Source organism: Andrena cerasifolii, chromosome 5, assembly GCF_050908995.1.
Source record: "Andrena cerasifolii isolate SP2316 chromosome 5, iyAndCera1_principal, whole genome shotgun sequence".
Classification (NCBI taxonomy): Eukaryota; Metazoa; Arthropoda; class Insecta; order Hymenoptera; family Andrenidae; genus Andrena; species Andrena cerasifolii.
In genome coordinates, this window is record NC_135122.1 from 6,882,001 (window position 1) to 6,902,078 (window position 20,078).

The 20,078-nt window shown below is 38.7% G+C and overlaps 6 protein-coding genes across 21 annotated transcripts in view; 2 read left to right on the forward strand and 4 right to left on the reverse strand.

Annotated features, from left to right (window-relative positions):
• The window catches only part of Uqcr-6.4 (Ubiquinol-cytochrome c reductase 6.4 kDa subunit), a 38,524-nt gene extending 37,596 nt beyond the window's left edge, over positions 1-928 (reverse strand). The window contains exon 1 of the mRNA XM_076812321.1: positions 924-928. The gene's annotated coding sequence lies outside the window, so the exon portion shown is untranslated. The remainder of the gene's footprint in view (positions 1-923) is intronic.
• On the forward strand, positions 603-3,160 carry Ubce2m (NEDD8-conjugating enzyme UbcE2M). The gene is made up of 4 exons (XM_076812318.1): positions 603-887; positions 1,755-1,849; positions 1,915-2,121; positions 2,217-3,160. Exons 1-4 carry the CDS (start codon positions 785-787, stop codon positions 2,355-2,357), a joined length of 546 nt encoding a protein of 181 aa, XP_076668433.1. The 5' UTR covers positions 603-784; the 3' UTR covers positions 2,358-3,160.
• Positions 2,216-9,616, reverse strand: Msk (importin-7 msk). Of its 8 annotated transcripts, XR_013085319.1 has the most exons (20): positions 9,412-9,616; positions 8,675-8,753; positions 8,456-8,606; positions 8,199-8,357; positions 7,960-8,116; positions 7,490-7,854; positions 7,262-7,407; positions 7,024-7,208; positions 6,850-6,969; positions 6,443-6,769; positions 6,183-6,369; positions 5,861-6,105; positions 5,691-5,783; positions 5,352-5,578; positions 5,029-5,234; positions 4,669-4,944; positions 4,441-4,584; positions 4,257-4,355; positions 3,976-4,080; positions 2,216-3,837 (listed from the first exon to the last, which is right to left on the reverse strand). XR_013085319.1 is itself a non-coding variant. In XM_076812278.1 (19 exons), exons 1-18 carry the CDS (start codon positions 9,493-9,495, stop codon positions 4,288-4,290), a joined length of 3,219 nt encoding a protein of 1,072 aa, XP_076668393.1. In that variant the 5' UTR covers positions 9,496-9,616; the 3' UTR covers positions 2,216-3,837; positions 4,257-4,287. The 8 variants fall into 8 exon arrangements, 6 of the variants coding, with proteins under 6 accessions (XP_076668393.1, XP_076668394.1, XP_076668392.1 ...); XR_013085318.1 differs by having other exon boundaries at positions 3,976-4,355; XM_076812278.1 differs by lacking the exon at positions 3,976-4,080.
• Positions 9,617-9,706: 90 nt separating this feature from the next.
• Pall (F-box protein pallbearer) lies at positions 9,707-11,409 on the forward strand. The gene is made up of 3 exons (XM_076812312.1): positions 9,707-10,034; positions 10,123-10,371; positions 10,450-11,409. The coding sequence occupies exons 1-3, from the start codon at positions 9,948-9,950 to the stop codon at positions 11,227-11,229; spliced, it is 1,116 nt and encodes a 371-aa protein (XP_076668427.1). The 5' UTR covers positions 9,707-9,947; the 3' UTR covers positions 11,230-11,409.
• LOC143368985 (cilia- and flagella-associated protein 91) lies at positions 11,290-15,766 on the reverse strand. 4 transcript variants are annotated; one of them, XM_076812294.1, is made up of 13 exons: positions 15,656-15,766; positions 15,300-15,329; positions 15,158-15,222; positions 14,968-15,077; positions 14,527-14,900; positions 14,251-14,459; positions 13,827-14,172; positions 13,431-13,756; positions 13,145-13,366; positions 12,778-13,073; positions 12,513-12,702; positions 12,305-12,425; positions 11,290-12,220 (listed from the first exon to the last, which is right to left on the reverse strand). In XM_076812294.1, exons 5-12 carry the CDS (start codon positions 14,804-14,806, stop codon positions 12,306-12,308), a joined length of 1,989 nt encoding a protein of 662 aa, XP_076668409.1. In that variant the 5' UTR covers positions 14,807-14,900; positions 14,968-15,077; positions 15,158-15,222; positions 15,300-15,329; positions 15,656-15,766; the 3' UTR covers positions 11,290-12,220; position 12,305. The 4 variants fall into 4 exon arrangements, with proteins under 4 accessions (XP_076668409.1, XP_076668410.1, XP_076668408.1 ...); XM_076812295.1 differs by having other exon boundaries at positions 14,527-14,810; positions 14,901-15,077; XM_076812293.1 differs by having other exon boundaries at positions 14,527-14,810; positions 15,300-15,496.
• Positions 15,533-19,941, reverse strand: LOC143368984 (uncharacterized). 6 transcript variants are annotated; one of them, XM_076812290.1, is made up of 6 exons: positions 19,188-19,328; positions 18,932-19,063; positions 18,774-18,821; positions 18,100-18,695; positions 16,772-18,025; positions 15,533-16,686 (listed from the first exon to the last, which is right to left on the reverse strand). In XM_076812290.1, the coding sequence occupies exons 4-6, from the start codon at positions 18,685-18,687 to the stop codon at positions 16,006-16,008; spliced, it is 2,523 nt and encodes an 840-aa protein (XP_076668405.1). In that variant the 5' UTR covers positions 18,688-18,695; positions 18,774-18,821; positions 18,932-19,063; positions 19,188-19,328; the 3' UTR covers positions 15,533-16,005. The 6 variants fall into 6 exon arrangements, with proteins under 6 accessions (XP_076668405.1, XP_076668402.1, XP_076668403.1 ...); XM_076812287.1 differs by lacking the exon at positions 18,774-18,821 and adding an exon at positions 19,858-19,941 and having other exon boundaries at positions 18,932-19,545; XM_076812288.1 differs by lacking the exon at positions 18,774-18,821 and adding an exon at positions 19,869-19,925 and having other exon boundaries at positions 18,932-19,545.
• Between the last annotated feature and the right edge of the window lie 137 nt (positions 19,942-20,078).

A 20,078-nucleotide genomic window follows, 5' to 3' on the forward strand; every position in this document is an offset into this window, starting at 1 on the left:
GCATCATTTTTAGACACTATGAATAGAATTAAAACAGATGCAAAATGCACTGGTGCGACTTGCGCTCCATGGCGTTATAAGTGGATCATTAATTGCGCCGCTAATGAGCCTTTTCGTCAGACTGAAAGGAATTAAATTGACTTAAAGCTGGGCCTGCGTTATGTATGTACATATAAATTCGGGTACGCGCTTAATTGTGCAACATGAAAAATAGGAGCCACAGTACCAGCGCGGGGCGGAAATGCCGTAAGCGTAGAATATTTAGCGGTGGGGGAACACCACGCATGCGCGCGATGACGCCGTAACGTCGAACCAATCAACGCCAACGTGGGAAACGAAACGGCGCCACGGTCAAGCCAAATCAACTAGCCAAGTCAAGTGAGGCCGCGTCCAACCAGCGTCGCCAGGGAATCGGTTGTCGACGCTGGTTAGCTGCGGCCGCATTTGACTTGGCTAGTTGGCTTGGCTTGGCGCTGGAGTTATTTCGTTTCCCACCTTGGTGTTGATTGGTTCGACGTCGCGGCGCCATCGCGCGCACGCGTGGCGTTCCCCCACCACTAAATAATCTACGCCGTACGGCATTTGCGCCCCACGCTGCTCAGTACCGTGACGGTAACAGAAACGGGTTGCATTCCGTCCACGTGAAATCAGTCGTAAATTCACAGTAGTTGTTTCCATTGTCAAAACGAGAGTTTTGTTGCGTGCATCGTAGTCCGCACGCGTGGCCGTTCGAGGAAGAAGAGACTTTTTTTATGCCTTCCACGCCGGGCACCGCCACTCTATCATGATCAAATTATTCTCGTTAAAACAGGCGAAAAAGGATGGCGAGTCGCCGAAACCTGGCACCCAAAAGAAGGCATCCGCGGCACAATTGAGAATCACAAAAGGTTTTATCGACAACCCCCTCATTGCCTTCCTGCCAGTTTACTTCGTTCGGTTAACGTTATTGTCGTTCCTTAACGGGCAAACTGTAAAACATAAAAGCTGCAGCAGATTTGTGTATGGAAATATTGCGAGGTTCTCATACCCTCAGCCTTACAACCTTCATATTTCCATACAGTCAATCTGCTGTTTCTCCACTTTGACTTATGCCATTACACGTACAATGCTATATATTTAGTTCCCTATCCAGAGCTTTATAGAGAATCAAATTTCAACAGTAAGGATAGTTAGCAGAAATTTAAAACCACGAACTTTGGATTTGTTGGGTATTGCGCCGCTTGGTTTAACAGTTTGGCTTACTGTAGAGTCTGTTAGAATCAGATAATCAAAGTGTGTTTCTAGTTTACTGAGACTCTCTCTTTTATCTCTGCACTGTGCAGCTACGTAAATGTTAAAACGTGTAAAATGTTTGATTCACACTGTTCGCTCCACTGCTTTGACCTGTTCTTGTTATTCTTTAAATAATAGTAATATACTTTTGAAAGACGCCGCAAACTATCTCTTCTCGGTTGTACAAGTACAAAATGTAACAAAAGTGTCTGTAATAGATTTGAAACACAATGTTTTTGAGGCTACTTATAATTTTTAAAATAGGAACATAGTGTTTTGGTTAAACAAAATTTTAACCTTTCAACGACCTTGAAACATTGATCTTGGAATATTATTTTTGTACATGCTTTCCTGTACTTAAAGATACTTTGGGTACTACCGAATTTGATAGTTGAATGTCAGTTGTAATATTTTGATTAAGGGCTACAATTATGCTGACATAGGAAATAAGACTGCTGAAACATATGTTTTGCTTTTTATAGACATAAACGAGCTCAATCTTCCAAAAACATGTGGGACAGAATTTCCTGATCCGGACGATCTTCTCACCTTTAAACTAATTATTTGCCCAGATGAGGTGAGACTTATAACACAACGGTGTTACCCCTGATAAAGAAAACTTTCTCTGCTTCTTTATTTCAGGGATTTTATAGGGGTGGCAGATTCGTCTTTAGTTTTAAAGTCGGGCCAAATTATCCGCACGAGCCACCTAAAGTAAAGTGCGAGACACAAGTGTATCACCCTAACATTGACTTAGACGGCAATGTGTGTCTAAATATTTTAAGGGAAGATTGGAAACCAGTCCTTACGATTAATTCTATCGTTTATGGGCTCCAATACCTCTTTCTGGTATTTAAAAGAACAGAAATTTCTTCGTTATAATACTGTCGCGTACATTTAAGGCGAGAGTTACATGCTACGACGGAGTCTTGTTGTCTGTTTAGGAGCCAAATCCGGAAGATCCTCTGAATAAGGATGCTGCCGAGGTGTTGCAAAATAACAGGAGAGCATTTGAACAAAATGTAGCGAAAGCGATGAGAGGTGGCTGTGTCGGCTGCTTTTACTTTGAACGGTGTCTCAAGTGATATAGCGCTCGCTTTCTTCGAAGACACACTGAGGAAGAAACCGAGAGTAGAACTACCCCCAGCTCTGAACGCATTACTCTCGTCTGTTACGTTCGGTCCGTCGACGTGCCTCTCTGCGTCTTCTTGATCGAGTGCTTCGTACCTTTGGTCAATAAAAACCATCGGTAGAAATACCACCGATGCGCTGTTTTCTCGGAGTTGTGGGATACTTTTTTCTTTTCTTCTATCTCGTTTACTCTCTTCACTCAGTACTCGGCGGAGGATCGGGGTTGCGTTTACGCTTGCAAGTTTCGTAACCATTGACTCACATTGGTAGACAATTACAGCGCAACTCACTCTGTAGAATATAACGGCTGATAAAAAGTTTCCTTAAACGTGTATCTGTGATGACCAATATCGCTGCTGTGCATCACAGTAGACGCTTTTTCGTTACAAGTCACGTAAATTCTCTCGCAGGCATATTCGTGATTGCGGTTTAAACTTATTTGCAAAATCGCATTCGGATTAGCAACTATGGAATCAAAATTATTGCGATGGTTTATGATCGTTGAGGTTTGATTTCGAAATGGTATCACGGATATCTATACTCACGATCGTTGCCAGTCTTATCACAAGGGATATGTACATATAAGATGTGTGTGTATATGAGATTTGCAAACGCATCTGCAATTTGCGATCGTCGCAGCTCCTTTCGTAAGTGTAACTCCACCCACGAACGGATATATATCCTGCTATATCGGAAACCACGTAACTTAATTTATGTATCGATCGAAAGTGGAATATAAGGCTGTTAAGGAAAACAATTCTGCATTTCAATCTTCGTTTTATCCTCTTTGAAGAAAATGACACTCCGCTATACGAAGCTGCTGTCGCATTCTAGAAATCTACTCTCCTGCAATAACACAGACATGAACTCTACAGAATGACACCAAATTCTTACATATGATTTAATTCAAACATAATGTACAATCATTGTTTTACACGACGGATTTAATAGTATTTGTGAAAATTTTATTACAATTGTGAAATTTATATCGATTTTAATGGCTTCAAGGCTGGAAAGTTCTGAATTAAATATTTTTTTTCTTTAATTAGCATTAATTTATTATACTTTAGTACAGTGTTTACGAAACTTACGAGCTAGAGAAGCGTCCTAGCCTCGATCCAAGTTGCGGTCCTTAAGTTTAGGTCCCATCCGCGTCGAGCGTGTTTTGAAGGCACTTTTTCGAGCGCTTCAAGAGCGATCGAACTACTTTCTCCTTTCTTATTTCCGTTTCTCTTGCATGCACACGGTATATCACGCTCTCGCTCTCTTTCTCTCGTCCCTTTCATACCTTCAGTTCCATTCTCGCACGCACAATCATTTCCATTATCATACAAAAAAAAAAGATTCGATCGCGCTGGACGATGGTTTGGCGCGTGAGCTCGGCGAAGAAGCACGACGATTTGGAAATCGAGATCAGAACATATTCCCTGGAATCTGGAAATCGAAACACATAGGTGATCAAGAGAGAGGAATATCTTTGACAAGACAAAATACAAATTTACTACTTTCTCTAGATGTACTTCAGATTATACTTTCTTTTCTTTTTTTCGTATTATGAAATGTAATTATTACGTTTTACTAGCGTGTTATGAGAAGAAGCGTGCTTCTCCGCAGATTCCATCGTGGAATGGATTTCCAAACGCTCGAAAGGATGCTACCATTGCTGTATGTACCGAGCTATGGTCATGGAAAGCCAGGAAAACGTGAAGAAACAAACAAAAAAAGGCGCTCTCAATGTTTAATTTGGCTCGTATATGTGCATGTAGTAACTCGGTTTATCAAACGGAGTGGGGACGTCTATTGCATTAGTTAAAGGATACTCGACTCGGATGCTTCGCAATTTATTTACTTACTTAAGCTAAAAATATAAACGATCGGGAGTCTTTATTGGCTCAGAGGTGTTCCACCGAAGTTGAACGACGTAGGTACAGTCTGCGAGTGGAAAGCGTAGCCTAAAAGAAAACGGATCGAACAAAAATTTACCTGGATGAATATATATCTATATCGTATTTCAGATTCACTTTTATCGATACTCACCCCCGCTCTGTTCGATTCGTTTACTTTCGAGAGTTGCTTTACGTTGATCTGCCAAGTAGATGATCTCCTGCAATGCCTTCTGTTGTTCTGAAGTCAATTGACCAGTTAATGCTCTGTACCATACAGTATCTGTTCTTTCGATATCTGAAAGTGAAACGAAAGGAGCAAAAGTCAATTAAATCAATCTCAAGTGTAACTAAGTCGAAGAAGCACGAAACGTTCGCTTACTTTGCATAACTTCTTTGAAGACAATGTACTCGTCCTGGTTCGTGTCTTCCGAATCTAAAGGCGTGACAAAGCACTCGAGAGGAGTCTCCTCGTTGGCATCGTATTCTGAATCGTCACCGTCATCGTCCGATCCATGGTCACCATGACCGTCTTGAATCGCACCCGACACATTGAAGCCACCATGCTGCGTGGACGATCTTGACACTTTCTCTTGCAACTTCTCCAAATATTCTTGACTAGCATCGTCGATCTCATCCTCGTCCGATGATAACACTTCTATCAGAAACATGGCAAGACCATTGTCACGATTGCTTAAAAATAATGCAAGCTGTTGGAGAAAGCAAGCCTGATGATAATTACCTTCGTCGATGTCGCTGTCGTCATCCTCGTTCTCCTCGTCGTCGGTGTCCAATACCTTGGCTGCGTAGGCCCTCTTCAAGCCATCGAAAAGTAAAATTAGAGACGGTATGATCTGTTGAGCGCACTCGTTCACTGCTGGTGGTCTCGCCGGGCACATACTAATTAAAGTGCACAGTCCAAGAACGCAAAGCTTCCTGTCGTGCAAGCTGGACAACGCAACGATACTTCACGTAGAAAATCTTTGTGCGTCGATCATGTTGATTGTAGTAATTGAGCGGTGAACTCAACAGACGCGTTTGTCGTTGGAAGCATGAGACACTTACCCCAAGAAACAGTCTGTGTCGTGTATCCACTGTTTAATGAAGTGAGACGCAATCGGTTCCGTTGACTGTCCAAAGTTCCCTTGTAATCTCTCCATCGTTTCGAGACAGAGTGCCGGATTATAGTAAAGAGCTGCGATTACTACTTGTAAACACATTGTCCTTAGCTCTGATGTCTTCACTTCCCGCATCAAACGCTCCAGTACCAATTGCACAAGCGAAGGTATGCACTAACAAAATGATTTTCAACATACAGCTCGCTCCACAAATAAATAGGAGAATCTTGCAGGAGTTTAGAGATCGGAGAACGCTTTTGTACATTGATTTTAAAAATAATCATACCTGATCGATGTGACCTTTACATTGCAAGATTATAACTTCCAGTAATTTGGCAGCGTGACACTCTGGATCTTCCCCAGCGTCTCCAGTCAATACCTGATCAGTGAGAATAGAATTATTTTTAACAGGAAAATGTTTCTTCATTCTCGCGGGAAAGTGATCGATAAACTTACAGCTTTGCACATGTTAAACATAGCCAGCACGTGGTTCTCGTTAGAAAGAAACGCTGGAGTATCGACTGTGATGTAATTGTGAAGCGCAGGCATCATGTCGGTAAAATATTCAAAACCGTCCTTCTGAAATAATTGGTATATCCATTCTAAAACTTTCCACATATCTTCCGAAATTGTGGTTCCAGTCAGATCGTAGACTAACGAGAGAGCTTCTTCGTAGAATTCTAAAGTAAAAAGAAATGACTCTGTATCGATTATACGATATTTATTATAAATGATACAGAGTACTTTGAATCGAACAGTTTTACTGCCACCGCCTTACCCATAACGCTCTCCCCGAAAATGTGAGCGATGACTTGAAGCACTATCGGCTGCAACTGTGTCATGATTTGCGGCTGCTTTTCCATCACCGTTAACAAAGTCTCAATCGTATTCAACAGACCCATGGCAGTGATAGCTTTCTCATCGCTGCCCTCGTCCGTTTCAAGCACTTGGCTAAACGTTACAGCCTAAAACGGCAAGCAGTTTTCTTTCTCACATCTGGGCGCAGACCTTGCGAGAAGATTGATGGATTATACTCACCAGATGCTGACACATCTCGACCGCGATTGGCATAAGCTGCTCTGAGTATGTACAAACAATTTTCTGGATAACAGTCGTTATGTCGTCGTTCTCCGTTTCCCGTATGATATTTAATAATTCAAGCGTTATTGGTTTAATTAAAGGTTCTACGTATTTCTGCGCTTTCTCCTGGGCAGAAAGCAGCATCTGCAAAGCGATAGCAGCCTCCACTTTAACTGGCAGATCTTGGTCCGTCAGGAGCGCGTTCGTCGTGAGTCCAATTGCCTCGACTAATATCTGCTCTTGTTTAAACTTTATTTCAGAGAAATAGTGCAACACCCAACATGCCTAGAGTATAAAAAATCATGAATTAAATATTGGTAACGATTACAACGTCGTAACATTAAAATGGCAAATATATTATTTACTCTCGCTCTCATGTGTCCGTGGGGGCTATTGAATTCGGGAAAGACGTATTGCAATAACATCTTATCCATTTGTCCCTTGTAGACTTTCTTTTTCAACAGCACGTCCGCTAAAGTTCCCACCTAAATGGATTTGAGGTTTATAAAATGAATTCTTCCCCTTATAGAGATGCTTACCATATGCAGTGCACCATCCTTTTGCCGGGGGTCTGCGTTTGGACTAGTCAAGACCTCCATACAGAATCTCATCGTTTCCTGAAGCATATTTTTACGCTTCTTGCAAGCGGAGTGTAGCAATGTTTGCGCCGCAGTTACCGGAGACACAAAGTCTTCGAATATATCTGAAGCAAAACCAATTTCCACTATTAAATAAGCTTGTCTTTCAATAACATAAAGTCTTTAATTATTGTCTCACCGAACTTCACTCTGATATACTCGTACGGATTGTTGTTCCAAAGCTCTTCGTCCGCGGCCGAATACGAGAGAATCGGGAAGAGTACATCCCGAATTATCTCGAACATATGTGGCTTTAAAAACTTCCACGAGTACGCATGACTTACTCTGAAAATTGCAATGGGAACTTTTCGAACCGCAGCTTTGCAGGATACAGAATTGCGCCGTGTTACCGAACATTATCGCTTACCCCTGATTGATGTAGTTAATTGATTGTTGAATCACCCTAGGCGACACGTATATCTTCCTTCGATATTGGTCCAGAATTTTCAGAAGGACTTCGAGTATACCTCCACTGAAAGTTCTCAGGTACCACTCGGAAAACTCCTTGTACTCTTTGGTTACATTTTTAGGGCTGCCGTATCTCTCGAACATTCTGTGGAGAATGCGAAGGGCCCATTTCTTACACTTCCACCATGGTAACTCTGCTCGCTCGTCGTCGTCCAGATCTGGATTATTCGTCTCGGGCGGGACAAGCCTGTCGGCTACTTGCCGCACCACGTCCATCCATTGCGAGAAAACCTCTTTTGAAATCAAATCCAGGGGAAGTGTGTACTAAAAGAGAGATAATGACATCGAGTACAAAACCGAAAGGCAAATCAATTAAATGATAAAGGAAGGAAAATTAATTCATTCGGAGATGATGATTACGGAACGCACCTGTGTAAGGGCAAAGAATATTTTCAGTATCTGTTTTTGTAATAAGACTGATTGTTCCGAGTCGTCTGGAAGAAGTCGCAACATTAACTGGTAGATCATAGGAAACAATAAATTCATTGCTTCGTTTAAGGGCCCTCTTTCCTCTGCTTTTTTGTATCTGTAAAGATCCCGACAAATTACGTTATTGCTCCAATTTTTTATATACGGATAATGCGTGATAAAAAATACCAAGAACATACTCAAAATTTTTAACAAGTTGATAGAGTGCTAGGAGAACACCTGGCCAGCAGGAAGCATCCGAATTCTGTAGATATATCGTGATTTTGTCCACTATTTGTGTCCATCTTCCAGGAAAATCATGTTTTACAATATTATTGACACAAACCGCCAATTGTACTCTACATCGGTAAAAGGGAAAATTTATTATGATCACTTTTAATTAATCAGAAATATTCGAAATGTCATTTAACTCCTGGCGATTAGACTTGTTACTTGCCTAATAAGTTCCGGTGCATGCACAAGGGCGTCAACAATAGCATCCCGAATCATTGCACGATCCTGCTCGTGAATGCTAAACTCGGCTGGAGCATTTTCACTTTCTCTGTCGGCCCAGTTCGACGTAATTAAATTCTTCAAATATATAACACCTGAACCGATATGGAGATATTATTAATTAATTCCTGCTACTCATATAATGGCTACTTCTATTAATTACCAGCTTGTCGCACGGGCATCCCCTCTGCGGTCATCACGATTTGGAGCAATGTTGGCGCGAAACCGATAATTTTGTGAATCTAAAAATATTCTACGTTACAGATCTGATAAAACCTTTCTGCCATTACTGCATACATTACGTACTGATCTATCTCCAGTGGTACAATAATCAACATCTGTTTCCATTTACACTTAACATTATATTTTATCTAATAAATGTATATTTTAAAGTAATCAATAGCGCCATGAAATTAAAGGCTAGCCATAATATATATAATCTGGTGGAATAATTGAAGCACAAATCATAAATAATTTAATAAGTTATGCAAGCTGGAACTATATACCATAAATGATTAGGAGCCAGATTTTAGTCACCCTAAATATTTGATGGTATTGCGATAGCAGAACAATTTCTAACTACTAAGAAATATGTGACTAATATGATCTGGCACAAAAAAATGTTACATAAAAGAGCTTGTGAGTAAAAAAAAAAATTGAATGAAAACGATGATGAATTTGGTTAAAGGTCATTCCTGGGGAGAGAAAGGTGACGAGATAATCCGATGAAAATGTTGGCTCCGGTTAACGCGAGGGGACCATCTTCGAAAAGCATGTTTAAACGTTCGATCGTAAATTACGAAGGGACGAATGATAACGGAGAAAGAATGATCGTGCGGAGGCACATGTGTCTGTCCAAGTGTCGGTGATTTGAGCACGTTTTTCGACCAGTTGACCGACCTGATTCAGCTGCTCTTCAGCCTGCTTCTGTTGCGCTGGGTCGATCGTGGCACGCAACAATTCTGTCACTTTTCGCGCGTCCATCTCGTAATCGGTTTCCTGTTTGTCGGTGGTGTCGAGAATTTTTGACTCTTCCTCACGAATTCGACCCGGCGCATTCACCTCGCTACTCCCTCGTCACGTGACACAACAATATGGCGGTGGCTAGAGGCTAGAGCTGACCTCTGCGTTACATCCGGCCATTAAGCACGGGGGCACGATAGACGGGAAACCGACTGGTCCTGCGGATCGGCGATACATAGATAGTAAACCGCGTTTGGGAAAATAGATACATATGCAACAGCTATATTTGTTTATAGGTCATCGGTCGGTCAAAACATTGTAATCGTAATATTGTATGCACCGTAGTGTCGGGGGCTGCATCGTGCGAATGCATCGAGCTGCCGTTTTTAAAATACACGGGGTTAACAACGTTTCGCCAGCTCTAATTAAATAAAACTGCTGTGGATCCAGTCGTGAAGCTACGTAACAGTGACATGTTGCAATTAATAAATCTTCCTGACATTGTTCTGGAGACGGTTCTGTCTAACCTTACATACGACGAGATCTCTCGTTACAGAATCGTAAGATTGTTATTGCACTCCTCGCATTTTCGTTGGTCGTTTGGTGGCGAACTGTGTAACGAGCGTTTCAAATATTCTGCCCTGATAGGTTTGCAAACAGTTCGATCGAATATGCAAAAAATTATTAAACCGAGGCTTCAATTTGATAGAGAAGTACCACGCGCAATGCCTGCGTGCAGTAAAAAATAAACTGCCCCGGAGGGAGTCGGAGAGAAGGAGCCACCCCCTGGCACGGCACTGCGATATCCTGACGGCGATAGAAACAAGAATATCCATGCTGTCCATGACTTTTATCAAATATGTGGACCTCAATTTATGTTGTTTTATTCCTGGAAAGGTGAACGAGCTAATGAGTTATAAACTATACGAGCGATGTGTTATACTGAAATTTAATCCATGTTCTTTCACGTATCAGGTAATCGATGAAATCTTTCGAGTTCTCCGCTTGATTCGCAATTCTAAAACTCCACCCAGAGCTCACGAAATACTGCAAGAATTAAGAGACATCAGTAGCATGGCTATGGAACACTTTGATGAAAAGATTTTACCGGATTTGAAGCACAGTATTTGTACGTCTGTTGTCAGTAATGTAGGCTCGTACGAATTACCGAGCGGGAGTTTGATGATTTCTCATCACACCACAAGCCCAAACAGTGGGTCACTGCCACATAATTTTAACTCAGAGAAACTGAATCTGACTTTTAAGAAAATTTATAGTCATACCAAAAAGAATAAGCTGTCTGTCCTGTCTATGAAAGGCCAGATAACCAAGGTGAAGCTTAGAATGAAAAGGCAAGGCTTCCAAATGCGATTGCAAAGCTTAAAGTTGCAAGAGCAGGCGAAAAAGATACACGACCAAGACACGCAATTGGCCGAGATGAGAAAACATCTGGAGGAATGGGAGCAAAAGATAGTTGATTTAACGGCCGAGCTAAGTCGCGCGAGAGAAGAGACACAAAAGCCGGATTCTATAGACACTTGCAAACGGAAACATATAGATATCATTGATCAACAAGAGCCTGAGTCCTTGCAGACAAAAGAGTTGCAAGCAAAGAAACGTAAATTGATAGTAGAAAGAATATGGTCCAACGACGCGAAAGATGTTAAATTTAAAAAATTTATGATCGATCTTCTCGCGGGAAATGCTATCGAAGGATATCCTTCGACTTCGCATTCACTTTTCCCTTGTACGTAATAAGGTTGTATATGAAAAGCAAGATTATTATTCTACTTGTATTTTGCATTTTTTATGTTGTAACTGAATAAATTTAAGCATTTAAGCCTTTTACATATTTAAATTCGACCTATATAGCTGTCTTTGATATGTGATTTCAAGTTACTTTAAAAGTATAACAGTGATGAAAATGAATAAAAAGAGTACTGAAACACGTAAAACGTAGGTTGTATTTTATTTTGTTGAAGTATCTTTGATTTCTTACAACCATACGAGTTCAATTTTTTATGTTAAAAAAGAGAACATTATGAACATAATCATAAGAGGTATCGAAACTAAAAATATGCCACAGTATTCTCTCGCTATGAGCTCGCTTTGGCCCCTGCGCCGAGCGCTCGTCGCTGCCACCACCATTTCTTCGAGTATCTCCTCCGCTCTAATTTTCTCTCACTCGAGCCATCGGCGCCTTGGAATCATTTGCGCTACTTGCCGAGCGCTGGCCGCTAGTTCAGAGCTGCGAGCCCACAGTGAGAGTTTTCTGCATAATTTGTTTCGTTCCAAAGCAAGCATATTATTAAAAAGGAATGTGAATAAATGTAATGGACTGTATATTAAATTATTGTATAAACTTATAATTTAACTAATAAATATATTAAAACTTACAACTGCACAGAGTAATGTAACTTCTGCATTAATTTGCTTTATTTTATTTATAATAATTCTTCTATTCATTATTTTACATTAGTTAAAATATAATGTAAAAGTTTTTCTAAAATTCATAACGACTTTCATTGCATGTAGCGTATAATTTCCCGTGCATAAATTATCCGTTAAATAGGTTTATATAAACTTAATGGAATTCTATGGAAATCCCAGCAATATACGATCGTACATAATTTTCAGGTTTTTTAAGCTAATAAAACGGTAAATGTATTCTGCCTTAAATACAAACCTTGGTATTCAACAGCTTCGTAGAATATGGAGTTTAATAAAGTGTTGAATTTTGTATTATCTATAATGCGAATTATACAGATAAAATGCACTCTATATATAGTAAGAAACAGAAGGTGAAAGCATAAAACATACGTGTACTTACATTATACATCTGGTGGAACAACATCCGATATGATGCTTTCCAAAATCTCTTCAACATCCCTCACAGAATTTGGGTTCGTGGATTCGCATTGTGCCTCTGCACACTGCGCTGCTGTACAAACCTAAAAGAATTTGTTAGAAAGTTTGGAGGTAAACCATCATACCCAAAATATCCTAAGACTTCAATGTACTATTGCAATACTACTCACATCTGATAAATTTTTAGCTTCGACAGATGGTAAGTTCACTATTTGCTCGTAAATCACAGCATGCGCATCTCGTAAATAATTCTGTTGTCTTTCCCTTATATTTTTCCGTACAGTGTTCTTTTCCACCTCAGGTAATACAAAGTTATAAACCATGTTAGCCACCAGTTCTTCTTCTGCCAACTTAGTCGCGCTAAACGGTATTTAATAAACGATCAAGTTACAAATAGGCTCTCAAAGGCTTTGAAAACTATGTTCAATATGTTACTTGGTTTTGGCGTATTCTGATGCGTTATCCACTTTATCGCATAGATCTAAAATATATTCTTTAGCTGCCTCCTCAGACGTCCATTCAACGCCTTCTTTTATAATATCCTCTAAGTAGGTTTCCACAGACTCTTGATTCACTTTCACAATTTGCCTGAACATTTCATCGAACTCTCTACGTCGATTGTATTCCAACTGGCGTCTTCCAGCTTCTTCCGCTTCTCTCATAGCTCTCTCCCTTTCAGCCAGTAACGCAAAGGCATGTATCCGACGTTCATCTTCCAATCTTATTAATTGCTTAAAAAAGAAGTCAATGCCGTGGGGAAATGTTTAAAATCACTTAACAGCAATGACATCGTGAGTCGTACTTTACTAAGGAAATCCAGCATCCCCGAAATAGTCATTCCTTCTAAAGAATTGAGAATCTCGCATAAACGGTCTTCTTGCACGGACTTCTCATTTTGTAAACGCTGTAAATCTATCATCTGTTCTCTCTCCTTCTGACGTTGCTTTTTAGTCTGTTCCTCTAATCCATGAGACGATTGCAATTCCTCGATCAATTCCCGGCACCTATTGCGGCCTTCAAACATCTACAAGAATAATCGTTTTATCAGAAACGTTGAATTAACGAAGAGAACTGTACATAATACTTACCATGCATTGGATAGCTCTACCTCTGACTATTTTTTGAATAAGAGTACACAATTGATCCATTTGTGTGTCTTTTACATTTTCTGTATGCGGTATATATGGTATAGGGGGCAAAGATGGTAGCTTGAATTTGCGCTTCAATAATGTTGACGCTTCTACTGGTTTCACATTCAATCTAATCGCTTTCACCTCGGAATGTAACTGTTTCAAATTCTCTTCTGTCCACCTTGTCGCTCTGATACAAAGATCTGATGGTTTAGGCTTCGGTTTAATTGCTTTCAGCTCTTCCTGCGTTGGGAGCCACGGTAATGTGTTTATATTGTCTACACCTAAAGGAACGAACAGTGGCAAGTGTATCATAGAAGCTGCATTGTCAAATTAATATGTTTTCCTCTTTACTTTGGATAAAGCTGTCTTTCAATAGCTCCTTCCGTATTACTTCGTGCCTTTGCAGCTGATCCCCGCGATGCATTTGCGGTACATGTAATTCAGATAATGGGTCAGCATGATCTTTGATAATATCGCGTTTGCGTGGTTGCTGTTTTCCTTGATGCCTCTTACGAAGCTTTCTCAATTCCCTCCCAAGATTATGCTTGATATTATTTACTTCTTTATCTCTACGCGTAGATAGAAAGTCTTTCAGTCTATCAAAACGACCTTCCACTTTCTTCTGCCTCTCATGTTCACGAGACTTTGTTATTTCATCCATTAATTCGAGTCTATAATCCATTATTGCCTGGATCTCCTAAAGTTATTTCGAAGTATATCATTCTTAAAGTGAACATGTTGTTGCTACTTATCTTTTAAGTAATGAAACACGTACCGATTCCCTAAATGCCCATTCGTCCACTTCCAAAGCTGTTATTATATCTGTCCGTAATTTTATGTTAGCTGGCGTGTCCATAGGGGGAAGAATATCTTCCCATGCCCTTTTCGTTCTCATTCTATTAATAATCTCTAATTCATGAACTCCGGCTGGTAATCCATGATTCCACGTAAAATGTGCTATTGTTAATACTTCAGGATCATGCCCTGAAATAATAATCATTATATGTAGTAGCAGTGTATGGAAATATAAATCGAATATAATGGTTCTTACCTGATTTAATTCTGTATGGTGGTTCCCAAGGTACAGTCTGGGATTCGCTATCCCGGTAATCTGTTTGAGTCCCTATGTTTCTGTAGGGTTCTGACTTAGGTGAGAATGCGTAGCATTGCTTTTGTGCATTTGTTACTACATTATTTAGAATATTATGATTAAAACGGACGGGGATGTCTATATCCTGTGCTTTTGATACTAAAAATGGAATAATTGGTCGCCGAAAATATTTATAGTTATTGCGACACATAATTTCAGATGATTTATTGTGCCCAGTCATTATCCTATAAGTATTAGAAATAAAACTAATTATAAGTACTCCAATTACTCCTCGATTAATGTGTAATACATTGAAACATTTGTCTTTTATTTACCTGTAAAAGAAAACGTTATAATGTTTGGCGTATCAATTTCAAATTACTTTGAAAAACGTTCACTTACTTAAACTCCGAAATCCAGTTCTCTCTTTCATTGATGTACGGTTTTCTCGTATTAAGTTTTGAGTCTTTCAACTGATTCTTATATGCGAGTATAATATTGCGACAAGTGTTCTGTAAAATAATAGGCATGAAAATTTCCAAGCCATTAATAGAACAGTGAAAGAAGGAAGTAATGGCACAAAGAGACTCACAAATGCACAAACTCCTTGAGCTTGAGGTATTTTAAATTTCGGTCTGTTATTGCACATAACACATTCTGCGTATGTAATTGTATGTAAACATTAAAACCACTTTATTGATCGTACAAAGTATATTGCAAAGTATATAACTTACGGCTTATTGTTTGCTTCTTAGCCATAGTTTCTGGAAATCAATCACTGTGAACGGTATCTCAATGGAATTAATTAAATCCTATGAAAATGGCAAAAGTATAACCATCCTTTTATCAAAGAAGAAAGCATTTGACACTGGTTGTTTAACAAGCGTTTGGTCATCAAACAAGTATTGATCAAACGCTAACTTCAGAACTTCTGAAATTATACGTACAGTACATAGAATTTTATATTATACACAAATATAGAAATAATACGTGAATAAGGTTCTGACAAACTCCGATAAGATTTGTATTCTTTGTAATATGTATTTCATATTCTATAAATATTTTACATTTAACAGTAATCATACTTTACTTTCTTTCATTGCAAGTACATTAAATCTTGTAGATATTTTCCCAAAATATAGGAACATGTAATCTGTAGAATTAACATAGCGAGTAAATAAACGAATTTCATGACAGCCGTCAATCTTATAACATTATAAATATGTAAACACACGGGGATTCATTACACGAGCGAGATATATATGTCATATATCTATTAGGCGTAAATATCATTCGCGCAAGATATCGATTGTTATTTATAATTTATATACGGAACCATAAATTACAGTGATACTGTCGTTCAAACTTTAATATACCGTTACAGATGTATTAAAAAGGAATGTGTAGTTCATTTCTTGAGATAAGAAAGACAAGGATTATTTAAGAGTCTGTTTTACGAAGTGGTTTGAAATACCCGTTTCCATGAGAACCTAAATATTCAGGCCAACTCTGATGCGAGGATATATTTTTACAACTTTGATTAGGTAACATATCCTCTGGACACATACATTCCAGTTTCACTCTATATATTGTCATCTGCCCGAGAGAAATTTTAAAGTTTTCTCTGTCGGTCGCTTCTTGATATATTTTGTAATCGACACCGCGCTCGGCTAAACATTCCTTAATAATATCATCGCTCTGTTTGTACTGTAGTTTCTTTTCTGAAAGCATCTTTTTCCTATGAATACAATCCAAGTCCTCTTGAATTAGTATTATGGGTACTTCAGAGGAAGGTAACCAAAATGTCGAGAATATTAGGTCTACAGGTGTTGCACTTTTCGATTCCAAAATAGAGGGCAACAATATCCCAGTCGGTGGTTGCTTTTGTACGCCATATACCTGATACATCTGATTCCTATCAGTTTTTACTTCTCGTTTCTTTCTTTCCCTGTTTAATTCTCTTTTAAATTTATTCGTTAACTTAACTAGAACATTTCGCTTCCTTTTCATATTTTCCTTATCCTGGTTTTTTAACGATTCCCGTTTAAAAATCTTTTCTATAATGGCATCTTCCCCTTTATTCTGTGTAGGAAACTTGCGATGGTAATCCTGTGTAACATCCTGAAATATAATGATTTCATTAAGTGTCTCCTCTTTTTAGAATTTCAGAGAAATAAATCTCAGCAGCGTTTATGAATAATATTACCGTAGGAATATGTTTAGTTGATCCTGTTGCATCGTTTATGGTACTTTGCGCAGAATCTATCGCTCTCTTTTTTAATTCAATCGTTTCCATTTCAGATCCTCTATTGTCTTCTGTGTCAAGATTCCCAGGATAGCTATTCAGTTGCTCGAAACTATTCGTTTCATTTATAACGTCCGATTCATTATTAATCAAATTTTTTGTAGAATCGTGTATATCTTTACGGAGATCATTAATAAATTTATCATTAACATTACTTCTTTGTTCTCGTATTTCGTCCGCTTGTAAATAGTCCATAGGCTGTTCCCCTCTAATATTAGTATTACTATCACCATCGTACGAGATATCGTAATCTTTACTTGTTTGTACATTCTTGCGCGTCCACTTGTTTCCATTCTTCCAAGCATAATCATTGTTAAAATTGTCCGCATTATCATTTTGGAAATCAGTTGTGGCTAACTTTTTATGCGCTTTATACTCTCCATATGCTTCATAAGGTTCGTTACCCAGAATGTTAGGCTCATTTCCACGTTCTTGCTTCAAGATTCTCTCTCTATTGTGACTGTTATAAGTCTTCGGAGATCGTTCCGATACAAATGGGATATTTCCAAAAAGCTCTGTTTTAGAATTCAAGGAATTATTAAATTCCAACGATTTCCAGTCTTCAGAAAAATATAACGATACACCGGGTGGTCCAATATGTTGACTCAGAGCATATAAGTTTGTAGTTAGGGTAGAGTTAAATCTTAATTTACAAAGATCAGCGCGCGACTCGGATATAAGATCATCATTTTTCAGAAACTGATATTTTTCTTTGCTACCCTCATAGTTTAAGCAATCGACCGACCAATACAAAAACCAATCATTCCCAAAGCCTTCAACAGTGACGGATAGACCGGACATTTGTCTGCTTAAGCTGTCTTCTATCGGCTTTTCCAGCAAAGATTTTCCAGTTTTTCCATCTATAATTGTCGCGATAGTATAATAATACGTAGGGTAACCGGAGCCTATTTGATGTTTTACCATAAAATCTGGGATATCATCATCATTGTAATAACCAGGTATAGGCACGCTGATTACTTCGGAGTTAGGGACGGTGTAATTCCAAATAGGCTCGAACGTTAATCCATCATAAACTATTATCGTAGAGTTAAACATAGCAGTGACAATATCTTCAACGCCATCTAATGTTACATCCACCAGAATTGGAGGCAATAATGTTCCTTTCCCCGTATTATGATGAAGTTTTCGCAATTTCTATAACATACATACGTATTTCTATATAAGCACGCCTCGTATGTTTATTTCTAAGCGTTAGGCGAGTAACTTACCAAGTTGCCATACATCAAATTCACTTGAGGAACTACATACAATCCTCCCGATTGTTTTTGACTGCTTGTTACTAGAACAAAAATACTTTCTCCGTCTGGATGCACTAGCTTTTGAGGCGCTAGGAATAGTTGTTCCGTATTTGGTAAAACGGAACGATGTATAATATTTCCATTGGTTCCCGATATTATGAGAATTTCACTTGAATGAATTTCTCTTGATTGTACAGTGTGCGACGCAATAACATCTCCAACTTCATCTCCGTCGATATCGGCTATAAATCTAGCATCATAAATATCAGAGAACTTCCACTCCTCCGAAGCTATTAATTCTTGAATCGGTATCTCCCATATGCTGGATCCATCCTGCCCGCTAATCGCATGAAGTATGCCCCCGCGTCCACATATAATGCAGTCGTTAATTTTATCGTTCGTTAAATCCAGATCGCAATCGACTGAAAATATTGCACGGGCAGTCCAATGTGTCCAAAGAGTGTCTCCTGTTTTACCATTCAAAGCTAGAACTCCGCCGAAACATGGAACTTGCCCTTCAAAGTACAATGCGCAAATGTATTCTGGAGTATCGATCATATCCAAACCTGTTTTTTTTTAAAATAACATTAGTGTCCCATCTAAATGTCCTTACAACCATTCAGTAAGTAATGAAAATGATTTACCTTGTTAATTTAGCTTTCAAAAAAATCATAAAATTACGAAACTAAAATCTGTAATGTAGAAAGTAATTGTAATGAAAATAAAGTACAGTTTCTAATAGACATTTAAAAATTATTCAAAACACATAAGCGAGTATATTTATTTCAAAGTAGATAAGAACCTGTACTAAATCCAACTACGATATCCTCGATTCCGTCGCCATTGACATCGCTGCTCCTCAACGGAGATTCAGATGTCAATTTCGGTAATGATCTAGTCCATAAAATCTTTGTTGCGAGTGACGTACATGGAACTATAGTGGATTCATTTAACGCGTCTTTAAGATCTCTTGACAACCAGTTTTTTAGAATTGACATTGGCATGGGAATTATGTTTACGACGTATATACATAACGTAATTAAGCTTAATAGTATTACCAATGCCGTTAGTCCAAAGCAAAAAGGTACATAGAAAGTTCTGTTCGAGAATCTATACGTTTCAAAGCTATAAGATTTCTTGCATTTCCTACGAGGCGCCATTAGAGGCCGTTTAACTCCCCCATCCTCGTCTATCTTTAGGCTGCCGTTTTTCCCATCTCTAATAAATACTTCATCATCGATATCTGTCAGATCTTCCTCGTCGAAGCCATCTCGTACAGCCAATTTAGGCAGAGTCGGATATACAGCAGACATACTTCTCGGTCTATAGAATCTTTATGCTTATAATACCTTCTTATAGCGTACGTAATAAAATCACATAAACATATTATGTGGCGTGATCGCACTGATCAAGTTCCTAGAATTAAATTAATAAAATCAGAACATGTATTTGTGATATATAATTTATTACGATCGTAAGTATATAATACATAAGACTGAACGGAAAACAGGAGAATGTATAAGAGATTGCTGTTTAAAAGAATAGAATAGAAATACAAAGCGTACAATGTATATTGCGTTAAAAGTATCTCTTGTATGGAATTTTTTACGCACTACTGCTTTAAATTACTTTCCAAGCGTAGGATATCAAAACATTCGTTATTTCTCAATAAATATTAAGAATAAATTACAAATAACAATCATGTATACGTAATTAAAATATGTTTACTGTTTATTTACGTGCTTCCGGAAGATCATTCAATTTTGATCATGAACCACATCAAACTATGATTCGTAAACGCTTGTAAAAGACGTACTTACATATATTACTTGTATGTACTGTTGCGCTCTCCGCTTATAAATCTGTGTGAAGTTAGCTATAAGACGTCGAGAGATATTGAGATTGACGCAGCGCGAGATTTAAGAACGGGCATCTGCATATGCTTGCGA